Genomic DNA, 20,199 nt, shown 5'->3' on the forward strand with positions numbered 1-20,199 from the left:
CTGGAAGTATAACAAAAAATACAAAACTGACAGAAACAGATAACATCTCGAACCAAAACTGACAAATAAATAAATGAAGCATGCAAAGAAATTATGACTGAAATCTGGCTTTATTTTCTATTAAAGGAGCTTTGACTATCTTCATATATGTATATTTATATGTATATATATATATATATATATATATATATATATATATATATAACACGTTGTACATCACCACACCTCAAACCAAAATTAAGAAGCCGATTCAGGAAACAGTGAAAGACATATCAATAATCAAATAAATAAAATTTGCAGAATAGTCAATGGCAAAATAAATAAATCATTACATTTGGATTTATTAGAACAACAATTAGCTAAGCGTGAACGGATTATTCTGAGTACAGATGGGTGACATGCAGCAAGAGCATACATGGCCGTTTGAGACACACAGTAGTGCACGTGTTGTAAATAACATTAGGGATATAACACAAATATGTCATATATACAGTGGACACACTGGAAGCTAAACAAATCAATATGGTCACAGCATTTGTCAAGTAACTAAATCAGCAAAGGATGAGCACAAAAAAAGATATTAACAATAATAATAATAACAGTCTTCTGTGAATCCTATGTCAGTATGCTCACATTGGCTGTTTACTTCAGCATCACATAAAACTACCTCTGTATTTGTTGTCACCTGCTTGAGATATGAGGCTCAAACTAAACATTACTGTCTCGCCACTTCAGGTGTAGTGTAGGTGAGTGCAGCTCTTTACAGCGCTGAGGGGAGATGAGCAGAACTCACTGCTGGCTCTACTGGGACATGCCCCCCTCCTTAAACATCAGATCATTTGTACTGCTGCAATGATGCTAAACATTTGGTGCATTAGACCCCAAAACAACAAAGCATTGTGACCATTCACAAACAGCAACATCGAAGATTTAAATAGATATAACATTGTGTGGTAAGTACTCTGCTAAAAGATACTTCTATATTTGATGTCACAGTCATTAAAAAACAAACACTGAACAGAGTGTGTTTCTCTGAAAAGTGTCGGAGTTTGGTTTGTCGACACACCCTGTCAAACATGGCTTAGCATCTATAGATATTTGCAGTAGGAAATCAGATAAACTATGCAGTACTCCAGGTCCTTCTGATAGAATAAAAATTAAAAGACAGTCTATTCTATTTGGCATCGCTATCTGGCCTTTCAGTTTTAAAATCTATTCACATTAAGCCTTTTCCAAACAATATAAATATATTTCACACAACTCCAAGCTAGTCATGTTTACAATTTGTCCATGAAATATTTTTCCCTTCTTTCTCATCTTTTTGTTTTAAACACCAAATGATGCTTTTCAATCTAGGCCGGAACTAACATTTTACATTAAAACCCACATTAAGTATTTAAGGACCACGTTACAAGCTACCCCATAAAAACTGGACTGATCAATCCCTCCAGGATGCTGCGACAACAACTGACGCCAATTCTGCCAATACCTTGCAATTTTTCCAATCACCACAACTTTGCTGCAACTTTGACAATTAAGAATGGGTAAAATCTCATTTCGTCGTAGAGCTGAGTGCAGAATATCGATTCGCTCAGCCCCTCCTTGCCCCCCGCTCTCTCTCATTCTCTTTCTTATCATGAGACTACTGCTGTGGGAGGGCTCTGTACCAGAGTCACACACACAGTGACAGGGCTAACTGTTAGCATCCCACAGCTAACATTACCCAACTGTAATTAGCGGGTTTAACAACCGACTCAAGCCGCTTTGTTATCGGTGTGAGTTCGGGCCGTTAAACAGCTTGATGTTGGATGTTAGCCACTACTGCTGTGTTAGTTTGCACGAACTGGGCAGAGAGAGCAGGAGGAGAGCCACTCACAGAGGCAGCGCTGCTTTGAGTGACATCAACAGCTGATTGGTGACGATCAGCTGTCAGCCCCCACCTATATACCGCCTCTACCATCACAAATTCATTCTAGTTCTGAGGGAAACTAAGATGTTTATAATAAAAGGCTCCAAATCTGAGACACCATCACAACTACTTTTGCAGTTTTCCTTTGTCCCTGTATTTTCCTTGCATAAAAAGCACCACTAACATTGCAAAATGCATCGCAATTTTTAGAAGAGTTGCCATGAAATCAGGCATTTCAGGCTGCAACAATCCCAAAAACAATCCACGTGAAATCCTGGAGGGACTGACTGATACGAACAGCTTGTCAAGAATTAAGCTTCTTTCAGGGCATTAGACAAATTTTGCACAATGAAAGGGGCTTCTTTTAAGATTGTGAGCACCGGTTACATTGTAGAAATCAATCAGTGTCACATTCAAATAAATAGTTAAAAATTACAACAAGTACAATACAAAGAAAACTTTACAATTAACAATATTCAGATTATCTAGGGAATGCAGATGTGTCTACTTACAAAGAAAGAGGTATATAAATCAAGAAAAAGGCCTGCATCATGCAAAATGTAAAAAGTGAAAGCAGAGGCCCAAATGTGTAAATACCAAGGAATAGGTGTTAACATCAGCTGTCACATCGTCAAGGCTCCTTTTTACTCCCTTTACGTATGAAAATAGATATGTTAATTTCATGCGTTGTAACCGTCACTGCCGACATATTCCTGTGCGTCCATGTTGTTGGCACAGCTACATCCACTAGACAGCGCTAGAGGGCAAAATCAAACGTTTCTGACAACAACCAACAAGGACAAACTGGAGGAGATCGTAAAAGCTTTTAAAGGAGACAGCCTTGTAGATGGCAGCAGTGTGTGAGGCCATTCTATACAGTGTGACATGTGGACAATCTATTCTTTTCATTACATCACAAATTTGTTCTCTGTCATGTCCTACAGACGTATCTCACTTGAACTACGCAACACTGCGCCCACTATCTCCAGTGGTACTTCTCCGTTTCCTCTGTGACCATGAGGTTTCAGAAAACGTGCTCAAACATAGACTACATGAACGCAGAGTACAACTGAAGGCTCCATGCTTGTCTGTAAACGTATTTAACGTTGAGCATGAATGAGCCATAACCTCGGTGAGAGTCAGCAGGTGGGTCAACCCTAACACCTTTCAAATATCAGCTTTCCCTTTGATGACATTTTATACCAGGGGTGGCCAACCCACGGCTTGCGAGTCGCATGCGGCTCTTTGCCTATCAGTGTGCGGCTCTTCGATCCATTAATTAAAACCATCGGCGTGCGGATCTTCCGCTTCCCACTGAGCAAGCAACGTCTGTGGACGTCCAAGTCTAGTTGATATCACATCAGACGTGATATCAACTAGACTTGGACGTCCACAGACGTTGCTTGCTCAGTGGGTTCCCTCATAAAAAAATTCAATTTATTGTTATGAGTGCGTATGGCTCTTTAAGAGACGTAACAGGCTTAAGTGGAGCAAGTGAGAGAGAGAGGAGTGTGCACGGGCAGGTGAGAGGGTGTGGAGTTCGGGAGGAATGCAGGACGGCAGCGCGGTGGCGATATCGCACAACAAAAAATGGCAGGGAAGAAATGTGTGTCTTTGTGTGTATGTGTGTGTGCGTGTGTGAAGAGAGTATGAGAGAGGGAGAGACTGTGTGTGGATGTGTGTGGAGCAGTGTTGCATGGTATACTGGTACCAACGGTAGACCGCAGTAGGCTGCTACTGAAACACCGCGGTACATGACCTCATGGTGCCACTACTGTGGGATAAGTACAAAGTCCAATCAAAGGAGGGTGAATGTCCATGCGCTGGCCAATAATGGCCATAGTGCTCCACGGCGCAAGATAACGGCTTACCGGCAACCGAGAAGCCCGGCTCCAGGTGAATAAATTGGTGTCATGACTGCGAGCCGTTCACATTTCTGTCTCTGTGTCAGGTAACGGTTCACAAATCTCACCGCACTTTAGGGACTGTTCTTTACTTGTCAGGGGAGGAAGGTGGCTGGTTGATTTTTATTTTATTTATGTATTTTATTTGTATCCCCCCTATGTTAATCACTTATTGATGCTGTTTTTGAAGTATGAATAAGTCAATAAGTAATTTATTCCATTGAAATATCAGTGATGTGCTATAGAAAAGTGATTTATCTTTTTATAAATGACAAAAGGCACATCTGCCTCATTTTTGCTGTTGTATCGTGATACGACTCAGAACCGTGATACTTTCACTGGTATCGTACCATGGATCCCAATTTTGGTACCATGACAACACTAATCTGGACAGAGTATGAGAGTGGGAGAGACTGTGTGGATGTGTGTGGAGAGACTGTGGGTGTGGAGGGGGGATGGAGAAAGACAGTATGAGAGGGAGAGACTGTGTTTGTGGGTATCTCTATTCATGGTTATTCATTTGTGTATGAGATAAATAAATCTGGCTTTGAAAATTGGAAATGTATGGATTTTGATTTTATGTCATTTCGTGTTTGTGTGAGAGAGGGAGTGTGTTTGTAAGCTCATGTGTATGATGTGGCTCTTTGTACTACCACGGTAATTTTTGGTCTCTGACTGGTTGGCCACCCCTGTTTTATACAAACGGGCCAATTCATATATTCAAATACAAAAAAATAAATAAAAACATAAAACGCTCCCATGTTAAAACTAAATCAAAAAAATCTTTGAATGAGCAGCAGTGCATTCAGATATTCTGGCGCTGTATAAAGTAAGGCACCAGAGGTTTCCAAAATTCACTTGGTATACAGTATATACGTATAAAACAACAAAATTTTTCAAGTGTATTAAAGGCAGTCTATCAGAGTGCATACAACAGATACTGGAATCATGTGGAGTCGTTGGTTTTCAGGCTTGAGCGCTGCTCATCTTCTGCAGCAACGGGATCTGTTGAAAAAGGACAGATTATTCAACCTGCCACTGAAACTCTACGGCTTTGAAACAAACCCTCATGAATTTTACACAACCAAGCTGGAGTGCCTTCATGACCTACATTCTTTTCTATTCACTGTCCTTTTATAAGTTTTTCCAAAAGCCTCAACTGGCAGATTTCAACTCATTTTAGGCTAAGAAAAAGCTAAAGTTGATCATTATTTTTTCTATAAAAGTTAGAGACCACAGCTTTAATATAAACCACTAATATGTAAAATAAATGTTTTACAAAAAAGAACAAACGGAAATACATTAATTAAAAGTCCTCAATTAGCATCAAGCTACATCCCACATGGTAACAGCTAGCTATCAAAAACTAACAGGTGTTGAAAAATTACAGCTTAATAATACCACACATACATTCACATTGTTCACATACACGTCTGTATTATAAAGCATGCATACCTTTGACAAATCCACTCCAGTGAGAGCGTTGACAGACACAGGAAGTTCAGCCAACAGGCGGTTCACCTCACCCGTCACACGGCTGCTCTCTCCACTGAGGATGACTATCTCATTGGTCTTGGATAATGGCGCTGCCACCTTGGCAGCAATCTGCAAAAATACAGGTGAGTATTTACTGTAAGCTGGAAATCTCCCACACGTAGTGTTCATGTGACACAATATACAGTCATAGTCTCATGACCTGTGAATCATCAAGATGAGGCAATAGTGGTGATCCCACTGTAGGACTGAGAGCTGTTAACTTTCCTCCACTTTCTCCACAGTTTCATATCCAAATACCTAAAAATGTATTTCTGACCATCTTGAATGAATTTGGGTTTGAGAACAGAACACTGCTACTATTAAAAGTTTGTCCATGGAAATACAGCTGACTTGGGTGTGTAAAGTACAGCATGCTAGTTTCGTAGAACAAATCAAAAAATGCTCCAGCTGTGTAAGCGCTCATGTTGTAGGACTGTAAGTGAGATTTATTAGATTTAGACAGAGTCAGACCCGTCTTTTTGCTAAACTAAGCTAACCTTGTGGCAGTAGCTTTGTATTTACCGAACAGTGGTATCAACCTTCTCAACTCACTCTTAGCAAGAAAACTGGACACAAATATTTCCCAATATGACGAATTGTCCATTTTATACCAATTGTAGCACAGTGTTTTTGAAATTATGGATGGAATCAGAATGTTTGGTTGCAATAACCTCTGGGTAGAAAACTCTGCCTCACATGCATAAAAATGAAACAGTGCTGAGCAAACGCCGCCTCAGTTGGCTAGTTTTTAGCATCTAAAAAAATCTATATCAGTGTCAGTGTACACTATATTTAGAATATTTTCACAGCTTCACATCACCGTCAGGCATGACTTTCTGATGGGTAACTGAAGCTGTTATCTCAAAGCCACCAGACTCCACTGACAAAAACAGTCATTTAAGACCACTAGAGTTGCTGATCTAGCTGACTTGATCAATGTGTGAGGTAAAGCAGTGAAAATATTCCAAATATAGCGCACAATTAACCTGATATTTATATTTCATATGACTACCATAAACATTTTGCCGTGGCCCCTGTCCACGGCAGTATATTGCTCAGCTTCTGTGCTGGTAGATTTGAATTATCTATGATGTTTGCACAGCAACACACTACATAAGATAATCACACCAGTTACATCAGACAGGATGGACCATCATGTTTAACTACACATCTTTAAAAAGAGAGAACTTTGCTGATTTCACATATCTCTGCAATTGAAATCAATTACCAGTTTTCTAATAAGAGGTGACTGCTGTTGTTAATGTGACATCACTGTGATTCAGTCTATATTGCTTACGGAAGACATTTTTTGATTCATGTACTGATTTCAACAAAGATTCCTCCTTCTGTGGGACTCATGCACTCATGCAGCACTGGCTCATGCTTGCTGTAAGAAGTATTATTCATACACAAACCAAACTCAAACATCAACAACTACAAGTTGTTTAGTAAAGCTGGATGTGCATTATGGAACTCTTAAGGACACTTGGAGAACCTATCTATGTTTTACCTTAGGCAGGGCCTCAAGGACCAGAGCAGTCTTAGCTGCCTCTCCATACTGCTGGTAGGCCTCAGCCTTCAGTCTCATTTTCTCAGCCTCCGCTTTGCCCACTGCTTCGATGGAGCTAGCCTCTGCCTCTCCGATCTTCTTGATCTTCTCTGCCTGAGCCTGGGCTATCAGCACTGTCTTCATCCTGAGGCAGGGGAAACACAGGAGTTATAATAACTGACATCTGATTCATCCATCAACGCATCCATCAAAATTACATTACACACTATGTTGCTTAACTCTACCACTTCTAATCTCATCATACAACATTGTATCACAACTGTGTAATAAATTTTACTTCATGAAAATTATGAATTTTATGACTCCATTACTTAAAGGGGCAAAAAGCGAAATCGTTTCACCACTAGGTTTGCTGTTGTGCACTGCCTGTAGACTAAAACAAAGTGTGTCATGAGCCACTCCTCCCTCTACTTCTGCTCTCCGACCGCCACCCCCCCACCCCCCACCCGCCTCATCTAGCAGTTAGCGAGCGATGTCTCGGTCTCTGCTGTGTTTAGCTATTCCCCTGCCTACTTCAATGATGATGGTACCTGTAATAAATGTAATATATTTGCTGAGATGGAGGCGAGGCTCAGTGACTAGAGGAGCTGGTAAAGCACTCCATAGATGTAAGTTACTCCAGTAGCCGGTAGTAGCCGACTCGGCTAGTGCTAACACCGGGAGCTAACGCTAATGTTCCTCCTCTTCTCCGTGAGTGAGAGCAATGTTTTAGCCTAGCGGCTCGCTGCTGGCTCGCAGGCTGCCCACTAGGCTAAAACATCACTTCAGGTTAAAGTGGGAAGAAGCGGGTTTATCGGGCAGCTGAGTGAAGCTGGGTGAAGTGGAGGCTGTGGAGGAAACACCGGGATGGGTTAATATCCGGAGCTTGAGTAGCCCGCCAGGCTGCCCGCCAGGCTTGGGGGCTGCCTGCTAGGCTAAAACATCGCTCTGACTCACGGAGAAGAGGAGGAACGTTAGCGCTAGCTCCCGGTGTTAGCACTAGCCGGGTCAGCTAGAGTCTGCCAGGCTGCCCGCCTGGCTTGCAGGCTGCTCAAGCTCCGGACGGGGAGGCTACATTTTACAATGCTAATTGAAAATGTTAGCTGGGCTGCCGGGCTAACTTACTTACTTAACACAACCGTAACGCCTGACCCATTGCTGGGACCGAGCCGCTAATAACTCAAGCTCCAGACATTAACCCATCCCGGTGTTTCCTCCGCAGCCTCCACTTCACCCAGCTTCACTCAGCTGCCCGATAAACCCGCTGCTTCTTCCCACATTAACCTGAATAACAAACCAGGGCTCGGTGCTCCGGTTGCATCCAAACAGAGAGCCGGGGCTAGTTGGGAAGCTAGCGGAGGTTAACCGGCTGTGCTGCGGCTAACGCCTCGCTAGCCGCTCCCAGCTAGCTCCGGATTGTTATTGAGGTTAAAGTGGGAGAGGCAGCGGATCTGTGGGGCAGCTGAGTGAAGTGGAGCCTGAGGAGGAAGCACCGGTTAGCCCCGGTTTCGTTCCACTCTCTGCCATTTCATTTCGAAAATATGCGCTGACATTGCTCACTGGCTGTAGTCTTTTATAGTGAGGGAGGGCCAAGGGCTCCGGGGGGGTTCACATGAAGCTGGACCGGCTTGTAAACAGTGGGCTGGAGATCAACACAGACAGAGGGTGTGTGAGGTCATGCTATACTCCAGATGAAATTACACCTCTAGTTCTTCACATAGCAATTTTTTAATTCCTTCAATCTAGAAATGATGAATTTCGCTCATTGCTCCTTTAAAGTATCACACAGAATTCTGAAATTTGGCTGAAAGTGCAACTAAATAATGTAAGTGTTTAGCAAAATTTCGGCTGCATAACCATAGCAGAAGAAATGTGGCACGGTGAGTAGTACTCTGTTGTTGGTAAGAATGCAAGGCTGGAAGGACTGGTTTCAAGCCTATGTGAAAGATCATCATCTGTCCTGCTAGTATGTCCTTAAGCAAGACAATTAAACTCTACCAGGAGGACACTGATGGTGGTGCTCTGTAGCTCCTGACCTGTGACATCCCTGTACAGCAGGAAATAATCACAAAAATAGGAGGTAAAAAAAAAGTGTTGCAGTGCTGCCCTGAAGCCTAAAATTTTAAAAGCTCAGAAACACCACTGCCAAAACTCACTCTCTGTCTCAGACAAGGGGATATTTGCTAAGACTACAGATGTGAATGTCTTGTCTTATATTGTGATGCTAATGGAGAGATACATCTCACTGTCACTGTTAAGACCTGTCTCTCTCTCTCTCCCTCTGCACAGATTTTACACCTGCTTTTCTCAGGTGTTAATTTCAGACATAATTTCCTCTGCTGCAGTAGTCAGTCAGCAATGGCACATCAGATTCAGTGGCTATTTTCAGCCATTCAACACAAACACCTTAGAAACCTTTCTGCTTAAACCAAAGCACACCATTTTTAGTGATGCTATTTCCTCCCCTATTTGCCAGTGCACACCCTGACTGTTTAGAGCCCAACAAAAGAAAACAAATCCTTCGTAAATATCTTCCCGTACCTTTTGCAACTGAAACTCCCACTCAGCAGGTATTTAAACAACTTCACTGTCCTTGTCCTCCTACTCACATTTTTATTGCTAATAAATGGAGACCGTTGCTACGGGCAAATTAAATTTTCACAAGACATGCTGGCTACAAAGGTTACAAGCTTGCTGTTATTCCAAAAACAAAAAAGAAACAAACTACAAAGCTGCAATATTGCTACTGGACCATGTGGTGGAAACTGCCTGCAAACACTCAGCACTCAGGAAAGAAAAACAAAGCATGCGATTGGCTTCTTTTAAAAAAATGTTTCGCAATCTGACATGATCAATATGTTTCAGATCTTAGCTCTACTCAGCCTGTTAGGTCATGTCTTTTATGCCCAGCTCAGGCCAAAATTAGCAATGAGACAAAAACTTTTTTGGACATTGCAGAGAAAAGTTGCAGTGGTCTAAACTGGCCAGTCTCAACTCATCTCAAACTGGCTGATGGTGTCACCTGTGACTCAGTTTGTCAAGTCATCAGCGGCTGGTTTTAGAACATAAAAAGCATGTCACCTGTTCAAACAGTCAATCAGCAGTCATTCTCATTTATATCCTCGAGGCTGTTGACATGTATGTCAGTCTCTGTCGTCACGGTGTTTTATTGTTGGACAGTGGGTTGCTGCTGCTTCTTGCCAATTAATCTGTGCTGTTTATTTTAATTATTTTGATGTATTTATTTTGAATACAGTCCACCTGAAGCTCCGGTCATTTTGCTTACCTTTTCACCATTTCAACACTAAACACAACTGTAGCAAATATCTTGCTATCACTATCCTCATTCATATTTTAAGAAGCTACAAGTTATATTCAGCTACCAAATAGGTAAGAACAGCTGGAAGTTAGAAAGGAAGTGCAAAGAGTCGTTGGTATGGAGAAGATACACCATCTCGCCGAGTTGCATTGGTGTAAACTGGCAGGTTTTCAGAATGTTGCAGATTGGCACATCGCAAGTAGTTGCAAGTTTCAACACGTCTCGCCATAAATCTTTGGTGCGAATTGGGCTTTAGGTCAACTAGAGGCCATTGTAGTGAGACAACAAGAGAAGTGAGGACTGTGCCTAACACTTGTCAGTTCTCTCAGTGATCTTGAACTTTCTATTAATTGGTGATACTGATTGAAATAACTCATAAAACGCTTCTTTAAACAAAGGGTTTTCACTCACTTCTGCCCCTCAGCCAGCTGCTGCATTTTGAAGGCCTCTGCCTCAGCGGGCCTCTTGATTGTGGCAATGAGCTCCTTGTCTGTCCGGTCAATCTCCCTGTCCTCGATAACGATCTGTTTCTTCCTCTGCACCACTTGGATCTCAATCTCCTCCAGGCGGATCTTTTGCTGCTCCTTTGCTGCCTGCAGCTCGTACGCCAGCTGGGCCTCTGCTTTCTGAAAACATCAGCACGTACACGGTCACACATACACACCTGAGGTTACACACATTATGATTGAAAGCTACTTTCAACACAGTTTCAAACCTCAGGTGCCCACCTTGGTGTTGACCTCCTGGTTAAAAGCAGCTTTCTGCAACTCCAGTTCTCGTTTGGAGTTGGCCATCTTGGTGTCAGCCAGGAATTTCACGTCCATCATCTCCTTCTTACATTCCGCTTCCTGTAAGACAATAAAAAAGTAAAACAGTGTTCGGTTGGTTGTTGTGCACAACAAAACCCACTTCTCAGAGTCTCCCATCTGCTAGAGCCTCCTTACCCGTATCCCAGCATCTCTCTCTGCCTCAGCAACACCAATGTCTGCATCCCTCTGGACAGCTGCAGTCTGGGTCTTCCCAAGGGAGCTCAGGTAATCCAGTTTATCATACACATCCTGCAAGCACAGACAAACAGGTTACACCTATAAGGTTCCAGTAAACACTGAACCACAGTAAACTGAAGTGCGACTGACACTAAATTTTAAAATTAAATAAAAAAATAAAATAAAATGATTTTAGCTATCATAACGTAAGGCTGTGACAGATGAGACACAATATATTTGTTCCATTTGTCAAAACCCAATCTGGCTGTGAGGTAAATCTTTTCCACATAATGTAATTGCTGAATTAAACCATGAAGTCAAAATACAATAATTTCTCATGAAAAAGCTGGACAGATCAGAAGTGAAGAAAATGTTTCAGGGGTCTGAGGAGTAAGCATTTTATTTGATTTGTAGTAAGTATGTGTTCTAGATATCCCATTTCTCTCACCACTGATTGGAGAAAATCTGTCTGGTGCAGTTTATCTGTGCATGGTAACAGCTTATTGATTTCCACACCTGCACTGAAGAGTTTCCAGCACAAGCAAATGCCTCATTAACTGGAACTGATGACAGCAGCAATTGATTCGTAAAAAGGTCTCAACTAAATTCAACAATAACATAAAAGGATTATCAGGACTCCAACTCCTTTTACAAATAATATCTACACCAAGAGACAATCTACCACAATTATTTAGATTTTTTTTTTGTCGAGAAATTAGATGAAATAATGATACATATAAAGATAAAACCACAAATGTCTGAGGCCTCCACTAGTGAGCTAACTGGCACTGACGCATCACAGAAACCATCTTGGCCCGGACTAATTGATGTGGAAAAAAATGGACTCTGGGCTTTCAGCGAAGCACTACGGTCAGCCGCTGTCTCTGCACCACACTTCATTTAGTTCGAATCAACAACAATAAACTCTACAGGAGGAGGGCGTATCTACCAGTCAATCTTTAGAGCCATTAAAATTTGTAAAGATGACTTCTCTAATGAGCACAGAACAACATATTTGATTTATTAAAAACAAGATGTTTGTTTCTACAGTTCTGCTTAGCCTATAAACATACACTGTATGTTACCATGTTGGGTTCTTTTTTTTTTTTTTTAACCACAGACAGCCCTGTAATCGCTATCAACAAACCCACCAGACCCCATTTCAATAAACAGTAATTTTCATATAATTGTTTTAGATTTAGACTTTTAGATATTATGCATACATTTATGTTTTCATCGCTGATCCAACAAAAGAATGTGTGCAAGTTGTCCTCTTTGTCTGTCATCCAAATGCTCCTGTCTCTCTCACTTAATGTTACGACCCATAAACAAGCCCTACTTTAGGAGGTCGACTAGCTAAATGTCAGCACAGAAAGCTTTGGCCAGCTAGCTCAAGACAGACACAGGGTGCTTTCCATTTTGCTAACTGGGCTTTCTTTCTTCCCAACTCTTTCGTTCTCCAGCTGACCCAGAAATCGGTTGAGGTCCACCCTTGCTGCATGTTGTGTACTGGTTTGTTCTTGGATGGAGGCTGCAGATCTTTATCAGCATGTGCTGTTTTTTCTTTGTATTGGAGGAAATTTAATTTGGCTGTTAGTTTTGAAGGAACTTGATCTGATATACGGCAGAGATTTGTATGAGTGGAGTATCCATTCTGAGGGTCAACACTGCAGCCGATCACGTTCATGTAATTGTGGGACACCAAAGTCATGATTATGATTAAAATTCGATTTATTACACAGCCCTAGTGTCCACCCACCTTGATAGTAAAGCTGAGAATCTCGATGCCCATCCTTCCCACGTCTGGAGCTGCTACCTCCCGCACCAATTTAGCAAACTGGTCCCTGTCCTGATAGATCTGCTCTACGGTCAGGGTACCTGCAAAAGAGAGACGTCAGTATCTCCTTACCACATGTTCTTGTGTGCCACTTTTTACAAACCAGCAGCAGTCTTACGCATTTTTATTTTTGATCAAAATGTATTTGGCTTATGTAAAAACAAGGATGGCAGAGTTTTCTTAACACTTTAGAAAAGCTTTAAATCCTATCACTAAAGAAATACAAACTTCAAAGAGTCATTAGGTTTTTAACTTATTGTTTGCATGTTTCAAACAACAGAGATTTCAGCCTCTTCATTGTGAAAATTTGTTTCCCCTCTCTGTTTTATAGAATTGTATGTTCAATATCTTTTGGTTTTGGACTGTTGGGCAAACAAAATCAGAAATCTGAGGACGTCACCTTGGACATTTTCTATTATCTGTAACGAAGAATCCACAAAATAATTGGCACATTGATTGAAAATCAAATAAATCGTTAGTTGCAACCCAAAACCACTATTAAGTATTTACAGAGGCATATGAGGAAATAAATGTAGGTGTCCTTATTTTAACAAACGCAATTATTCAAATAAAATGAATGTCCATACCAAGAATTGAGCGGAGATGTCCCTCCAGAGTCTGCAGAACCACAGCTTTGATTTCCATGACTGATTTACCCAGGAACTGCTCACAAGCCACCCCCAGTAAGTCCTGATCTGTCATGACTTTGACCTGAGAAAACACAGTGAGGTGAGCTCATCTGATAAAAGACCAAACTCTCAACATCTAGCGCCAAAGTATGTGATGGGTGAGCTATATTCTCTAGAACTGTGTTAAATATTTAAGCAAAAACTGTAAAAGGGACAGTTTTGTGAAATGCGCTTGCAAATGTGGCACTCGTTTGCACATAGTGGCTGATCTATGCTCTTGCTGCTTAGTTGTTTACATGCAGGTGCCGTGTTTTCAGTCTCAGTTGCTAAATTGAATCACGAGGGCTTATATTGTGTGAGTGGCAGTTAATTTCTGCACGTGTGATAACAGATGAAGACATATGAGACCTGGTCCATGTAGGAATAGAGAGGACACTGGGATGTGGTCTTACCTGAGCCACCCCTGTGACAGTGATGGCTACCCCCTCTGCTGTCTCTACATCCTCACATCGGGGCTGCAGAGTCATGATCTCCAGAGTTATCCTACAGCAAGGAATAAAGGCACATTTTTTCGGCCATAAATAGAAGAATATCAAGTGGAAGAGATGTACGTGCAGACACCAACTCCATCAAAAGTCTCTACAGCTGTTAAAGCCAAATGATAGTTGATCCAGCAGTGATCAGCTGCGGTTGTCATCAGAAACAGACATTGTTTCATGTGACACTTCAAAGGGAAAAAATCTCATTACTCTACAGAAATATTTCCTTGTTTCCTCTCTCCTCACAAGGTTTCCTTGCATTTTATCAAGCATCTCCAGTGGGAGGGACTAAGATTCAAGGAAAAGAGAGAGATGAGGGAAATGTGGATGCAAAATAAGGTAATGGGATGAACCCAACATCCACCCACAGCTGTGCTTCATTACTCTGCCATTCTGCTGGCAATTTAACACGACTATATGAATCCAAGTACTGAACATCACAACAGAGCAATACTCAGGAAATGAGCTGATGGACTATTGCTACTGTGACATGTGACAGTGCTGTGGAATATAAAACTGCTGTAATAAAATATTTGATATTCTAGTAGAGCTCAACCAGCCAACAACAACTGCTGCAAAAAATTAACCTGCACCTGTCTTGAGACACTGCATATTTAAGAGGGCAGGGCATATTTAAGCACACAAGAGCACACAATTCCTCTTAGAAAAGTGTAAATGTGTAAGCTGGAAAAGAGAGAGACCTTTGAACCTGTGTACATTAGAAACAACAACACTGTGTGTAATAGTAGACAGAATATGGAAGACCAGCATCATCCACCCGACCACCACTTGCTTACCGACTGCCTGCAGATAATGGGACTGACTTCCCTGTGGAAATCCAAGACAGCAGAAGCCCATTTCAGTGTGGTCTTTTTAAAAACCTCTGACATTTCATCCAAATAACTTTGAACAGAGGGCTTTTATTAGTATAATCCAATTATATGCAAGGAGCAGCACTTGCTTTCACAAAAGCATTTCAAGAAGATACTAAAAGGCCGACTCAAATTCAAGACAACATAAGAAATAGTAACTTATGTTTTAACAATGTTGTCACCTTTGGGTGTCTGAGATGAGCCACCAAGCCCAGGCCCAGCCTCCCACAGCATAGGTCTTTTGATCAGAGCCACAGCAACCACCTGAGGGAAGAGAATCAGTTACATAAAATCATCACTTTATGTTCAATAATCTACTTGCTAAAACCTTAACAGCCAAATAACATTTTAATTATCTAAGTGCAAGAAAGGCAAAAGCAAACACAGAAATGCAGACTGCATTTAGTAAAAGCTGAATGCTGAGCAGTGTTCTGTTTTGTCAAATATTTATTTATCTTCAGGGTGTACACGCAGCAGGCAAACTACATACTATACATACACACTATATACTACTATGCTATACAGCAGTAGTTCCAAGCCTGAAGGTCCGTACCGTTCCAGCAGATCACATAGTACACAGGAGGTGCTGTGGGATTAAAACAGATGTCCCTCTAGGCTTCACTCGTGTAGTTTTACATTTTCAGGTCTTTAAAAATGTTTTAAATAAAACAGGATTACAAAATCACTCCTTAGTCGGTAACCCAAAGACACACACAACTAGCAGTGGTAAAAGAGGTACTGAGATTCTTTGCTTAGGTTAGTAAACATATCACTGTGTAAAAAAGACTCAATTATGAGAAGTCCTGAATTCAGAGAGTTGCTTCAGTAAAAGTACAGATGTATTATCAGCAACTTGTACTTAAAAAGTATCAAAACTACTCATGTTCAGAATGGCTCCTTCCAAAGTGGCGTCTTATTGTTGATTATTATGTTATTCAGTTTTTATCCCCAGTGAATACATCGGATAATGACATTTTTTAGTGTTAAAAGTAAAATTAATGTATCTCAATAAAAAGTGCAATATTTTCTTCTGAAATGTAGTGAGGCAGAATTATTAAGTAGTGCGAAATGTTAATACTCAAAGTACAAGTATGTTAAAATTTTACTCTACAACAGTACTTGAGTAACTGTACTTAGTTACTTTTACCACTTGAAACTGGCGAAGATGGGTCACGTCAAGTAGGCATTGTTATGATTTAGGGGTCACAGGCCAAAACTATTGGGAACCACTGCTGTACACCATATAGCAGCTTTGAGATATTTCGTGTGCCAACACCACAGAGATGCCAAACACCCATGTGCATTAAATAGGCTATTTAGTAATATTTGAACTGTGTGCTGTACCTTGCTGGACACACCTGCATTTCTACAGTAATCTAGAGATTCTAGACTGCATGATACCATTCAGTGGTTCATTTTCAAACAATTAGGAAATAAGAAAACTAAGTTTAACCTCTGTAAATATTTGCCAAAACACATCACAGCTGAAGAAATCGTGGGAAAAAACGTCAAAAAACTTTTTACAGGTTTTGTTACTTTAGATACATTTGCACACAGATTGATCACTTCATTTAGCATTAACGTTATTTCCTGAGCTCTCCAATGATTAGCTTAACACACCTGACTTGACGTTAACCTACATTACAGCATAAGCTGAGGGAGGATGAGCAAACCCGCCCCCCTTTACATCACCGTGGGCCAAATTGAACTGACAGACTGCATCCGCAGATAACGTTAGTCGTTTTTATAGTAACTATTTACACATGCGTTCATGGTTGTATATTTAATTATAATTGACGATTTAACCGTAATGTTAGCTTATTATAACGGTCTACTGATAATAACGCCAACTTGCCGTGACTTCATTGCTTGCCAACGATGTTAGCATTACGGTTCTACGTTAAGCAAGCCGTGATTGATGATACTAACACTAATTTAATAGCTTTACACAGAGAATACATAGGCTACCTACACCATTTTTGGCATTAGCAGACAAGCTATATTACTACAAACAAGAGTAAGATGAACGTTTGCCAGCTAGCCCCCGACATCAGTTAGCCAGTTAGCTCTTAAATGACAGCTAGCTTAGCGTCGCTAGCTCGGGGAAAATGGAACACCCACCAGAGACCACCAGAGCTTCGTTCGGCCCCACAGTTAAGCAGTTCCCCATGTTGACTCGAAGAGGCAAATTCAATAAGCAAGCAAACAGCGGGGTCCCTCACGGAGTTAAAGATGTATATGTTATCCGTTGTTCAATTTCAGATGTGAACGGTGCGAAAGACTCTCCACGTCTCTCACGACGACAGCAACAACACAGCCCCGCCCAGGCGGGGAGGGGCTATGTTGTTGCTGTCGTAATGCGCACAGCAACTGAATACTGAGTAGCGTTCAGCTGCTCTGTGATATGTTGTGTGCCAGTACAACAGAGATGGCAAACATCCATATGCATTAATTGGGCTAATTATTGTTATTCTAACTGTGTGCTATACCTTGCTTGACTCACCTGCATTTTAACAGCAGTGCGGACATCCTAGACTGCATGGTAACATTCAGTGATGTTTCATTTTCAACAATACAGAAAGATCATATTTAATATAATTATATTTTAGAATTTCATATGACAAATAAATTGATAAATTGATCGAATTATTCACAGTTGATACACGTTTGGGAGAAAGCTGCAAAAGGCGCCACCGTTGCCAAGCAACAGTTGCTAGGCAGTAGTAGTGGCTAGGGTGGGAGGGTCTAATGGAAGAGTTGTCCGAGACGTTCTGTGACGTCACATAAGAAAATGTCTTTGATCTCTAGCCTAAATAGTGTTTCAAGGCTTACAGTGTAACAGGCTGTAGATGTATGAGCTAGCTAACTGATAACTTCAACCTAGATTATTTAGTTTTACATTGACAAACCAGATAAGTCAGTGAAAACTGAGCCAAACAAAACTAAAAAAAAAGCATTGAGGATAATCATCCATAACAACATAGTTACATTTGCCACGAATAGGCCTATACCAGGACCTGTACAGACAGATGCCGAAGCTTAGAGGATATAGCCTGCTGTTCACCTACTGATGGAATCCTTTTTTTAAAAAGATGGAATGGTGGTTGGTCATGCCCGCAAAATGTTAGATGCATTCAGAGCCAAGATGAAAATCTGGTGCTCACCTGGACTAAGGAGACAGAGAACAAGTCAGACCACCTCCCTGGAAGAACTTACTTGTGGTGAAGGCTCAGATCCTGGTCCTGCTACCGGCAATGATGCAAAAAACTTTTTAACATGCAAGGTGCATATTGAAGCTGCCTCAGAAGAGGCTGCATTTTGTGAACTTAATGTAGATATGTGCTCAGATTTCTCCATCATACCACCCTACATGTCAATAAGGTTATTCTGGAAAACTAAGTAGAGGTGACGATCCCTGTGCTTGGACTTTTAGAAGTGACCGCTTCATTCAAGTCCAGGTCTGTCTGTTCCTGCTTCCCTCATAATGGTTAGTGAAGGCCCTGCTCTGCTTGGAAGATAGGCTACTTGTTTAAAGCTTTTGAACAGAAAATCAGTACTGATACCATCCGCCGACCAAAAATCTGCAGACATATAAAATCTGACACCTTAAAATTAACATGCAAAGTGCATGTTAAAAGTACGTCAGGAGAAGCTGCAGACGTCTCATTACTGGTGGACACAGGGGGAGAATTCTCTGTTATAGGCTACCAGAGTCTTTGTTTAAGAAACATTTCTCTAAATGTCTCCTTTCTGACTCTGAGCTTGATCTGCAATTCTACTCAAATATGACCGTTCCAGTGCTTGGACTTTTACAAGCAATGGTCTCATTTGAGTCCAGGTCTGTTCTTGCGCCCTGTGGTTAAAAAAAAAAAAAAAAAAAGCCCCGCACTGCTGGCGTTGGACTTGTTCTCAGCTTTAAAATGGACAGTCATTGCTGACTCCAACCAGCGACCAAAAAAAGCATTGCATCTTCTGCAGGTTCTTCAAAATCTGCAGCTGTAGAAGAAGAGTTGGTGTTATGTAATGAAATGAGGTGTACTGGTTTACTCTGAGAGCTCTGGTTTTCCACGTGGAGTGATTATAAACATCTAATAAGTGAATCAATAAAAGTAAATAAATAATACATTTCTGCTTGTCTCTCTTATCATTTACTGTAAGAGCTGCAAATATTTAATTCTGACTGCTGATTCGGTGTAACGACCTCAGACACGAAACTGGTGGACTCAAATGCACGACTCGCAGTAGGTTTAACAAAAGTATTTTACTTGGCAAAATCAATTTAAACAAAAGGCACTCTCAAGGAGGATATACAAAGTTCAAAACAAAACACTCACAATGAGGATCAAAAAAATATCACAACTTAGACTCAAACCTGATAACATGAAAACCTGGCATCACACAGATTGAACAAGACGAACTGGCAACAAGACAAAGGGAGACAAGGACTATTTATACATGAGGTAAAGGAACACAGGTGAAACCAATCAGGGACGGGGTAGACAATCACAATGGCAGGAAAATCACACAAACGGAAGTCAGGGTCTGAAACGAGAGGGAAAAGGTGAGTACAAAATAAAACAGGAAGTGCACGACGAGACTGGACATGAGTGACTTTAACTTAACATCAAGTGCTCATGACAACAAAGGACTAAACATGAAACTAAACTAAGGCATGACATAAAATATGAAACACTAAACATTAAAATTAACATACTTGACGAGACATAACATTCCGTTTGATTCATGCATTTCACATTTGTATTAGGTACAAAGAAAAAATTGTGTTCTTTTACAAGTATTTTTTTTTTCATATGAAAACCTCAGTATTGGAGTCTGTAAAGAGAGCATACTGAAGTTTTACTATCAGTTCAGTTTTAAATAGTACCTTTTTTTGTGAAAATGCATGTGTTTGTGCAACACTGAGCATACACCTGGATACATCAGACTTGGATTATATTACTAAATGAGTTGTGTGAGAGTTTGTAAACAGGTGTTTGATATAGTTTTGCTATTGTCAGTAGGCCCCAGTCAATCAATAAATCAACATGTGGAGGAGAGTGACAAAATGAAAGTTTTCCTTACGAATTTAAGGTTACACAGCATGACTAATTGTTTACAA

The 20,199-nt window shown here is 40.9% G+C and overlaps 1 protein-coding gene across 1 annotated transcript; it reads right to left on the reverse strand.

The window, feature by feature from the left end:
- Positions 1-1,996: 1,996 nt before the first annotated feature.
- LOC125888759 (flotillin-2) lies at positions 1,997-17,400 on the reverse strand. The gene is made up of 11 exons (XM_049576321.1): positions 17,202-17,400; positions 15,263-15,344; positions 14,122-14,212; positions 13,628-13,751; positions 12,963-13,081; positions 11,162-11,275; positions 10,946-11,065; positions 10,629-10,843; positions 6,860-7,043; positions 5,269-5,418; positions 1,997-4,818 (listed from the first exon to the last, which is right to left on the reverse strand). The coding sequence occupies exons 1-11, from the start codon at positions 17,248-17,250 to the stop codon at positions 4,780-4,782; spliced, it is 1,287 nt and encodes a 428-aa protein (XP_049432278.1). The 5' UTR covers positions 17,251-17,400; the 3' UTR covers positions 1,997-4,779.
- Positions 17,401-20,199: the final 2,799 nt, after the last annotated feature.

Source organism: Epinephelus fuscoguttatus, linkage group LG5 (genome assembly GCF_011397635.1).
Source record: "Epinephelus fuscoguttatus linkage group LG5, E.fuscoguttatus.final_Chr_v1".
NCBI lineage: Eukaryota > Metazoa > Chordata > Actinopteri > Perciformes > Serranidae > Epinephelus > Epinephelus fuscoguttatus.

Coding starts and splice junctions, on each gene's coding strand:
- LOC125888759 (XM_049576321.1), bottom strand. CDS start 17,250: ATGGGGAACTGCTTAACTGTGGGGCCGAACGAAGCTCTGGTGGTCTCT. Junction 13,752..14,121: donor CTGTCACAGGGGTGGCTCAG/GTAAGACCACAT, acceptor GTGTTTTCTCAG/GTCAAAGTCATGACAGATCA. Junction 10,844..10,945: donor ACCAGGAGGTCAACACCAAG/GTGGGCACCTGA, acceptor TGATGTTTTCAG/AAAGCAGAGGCCCAGCTGGC.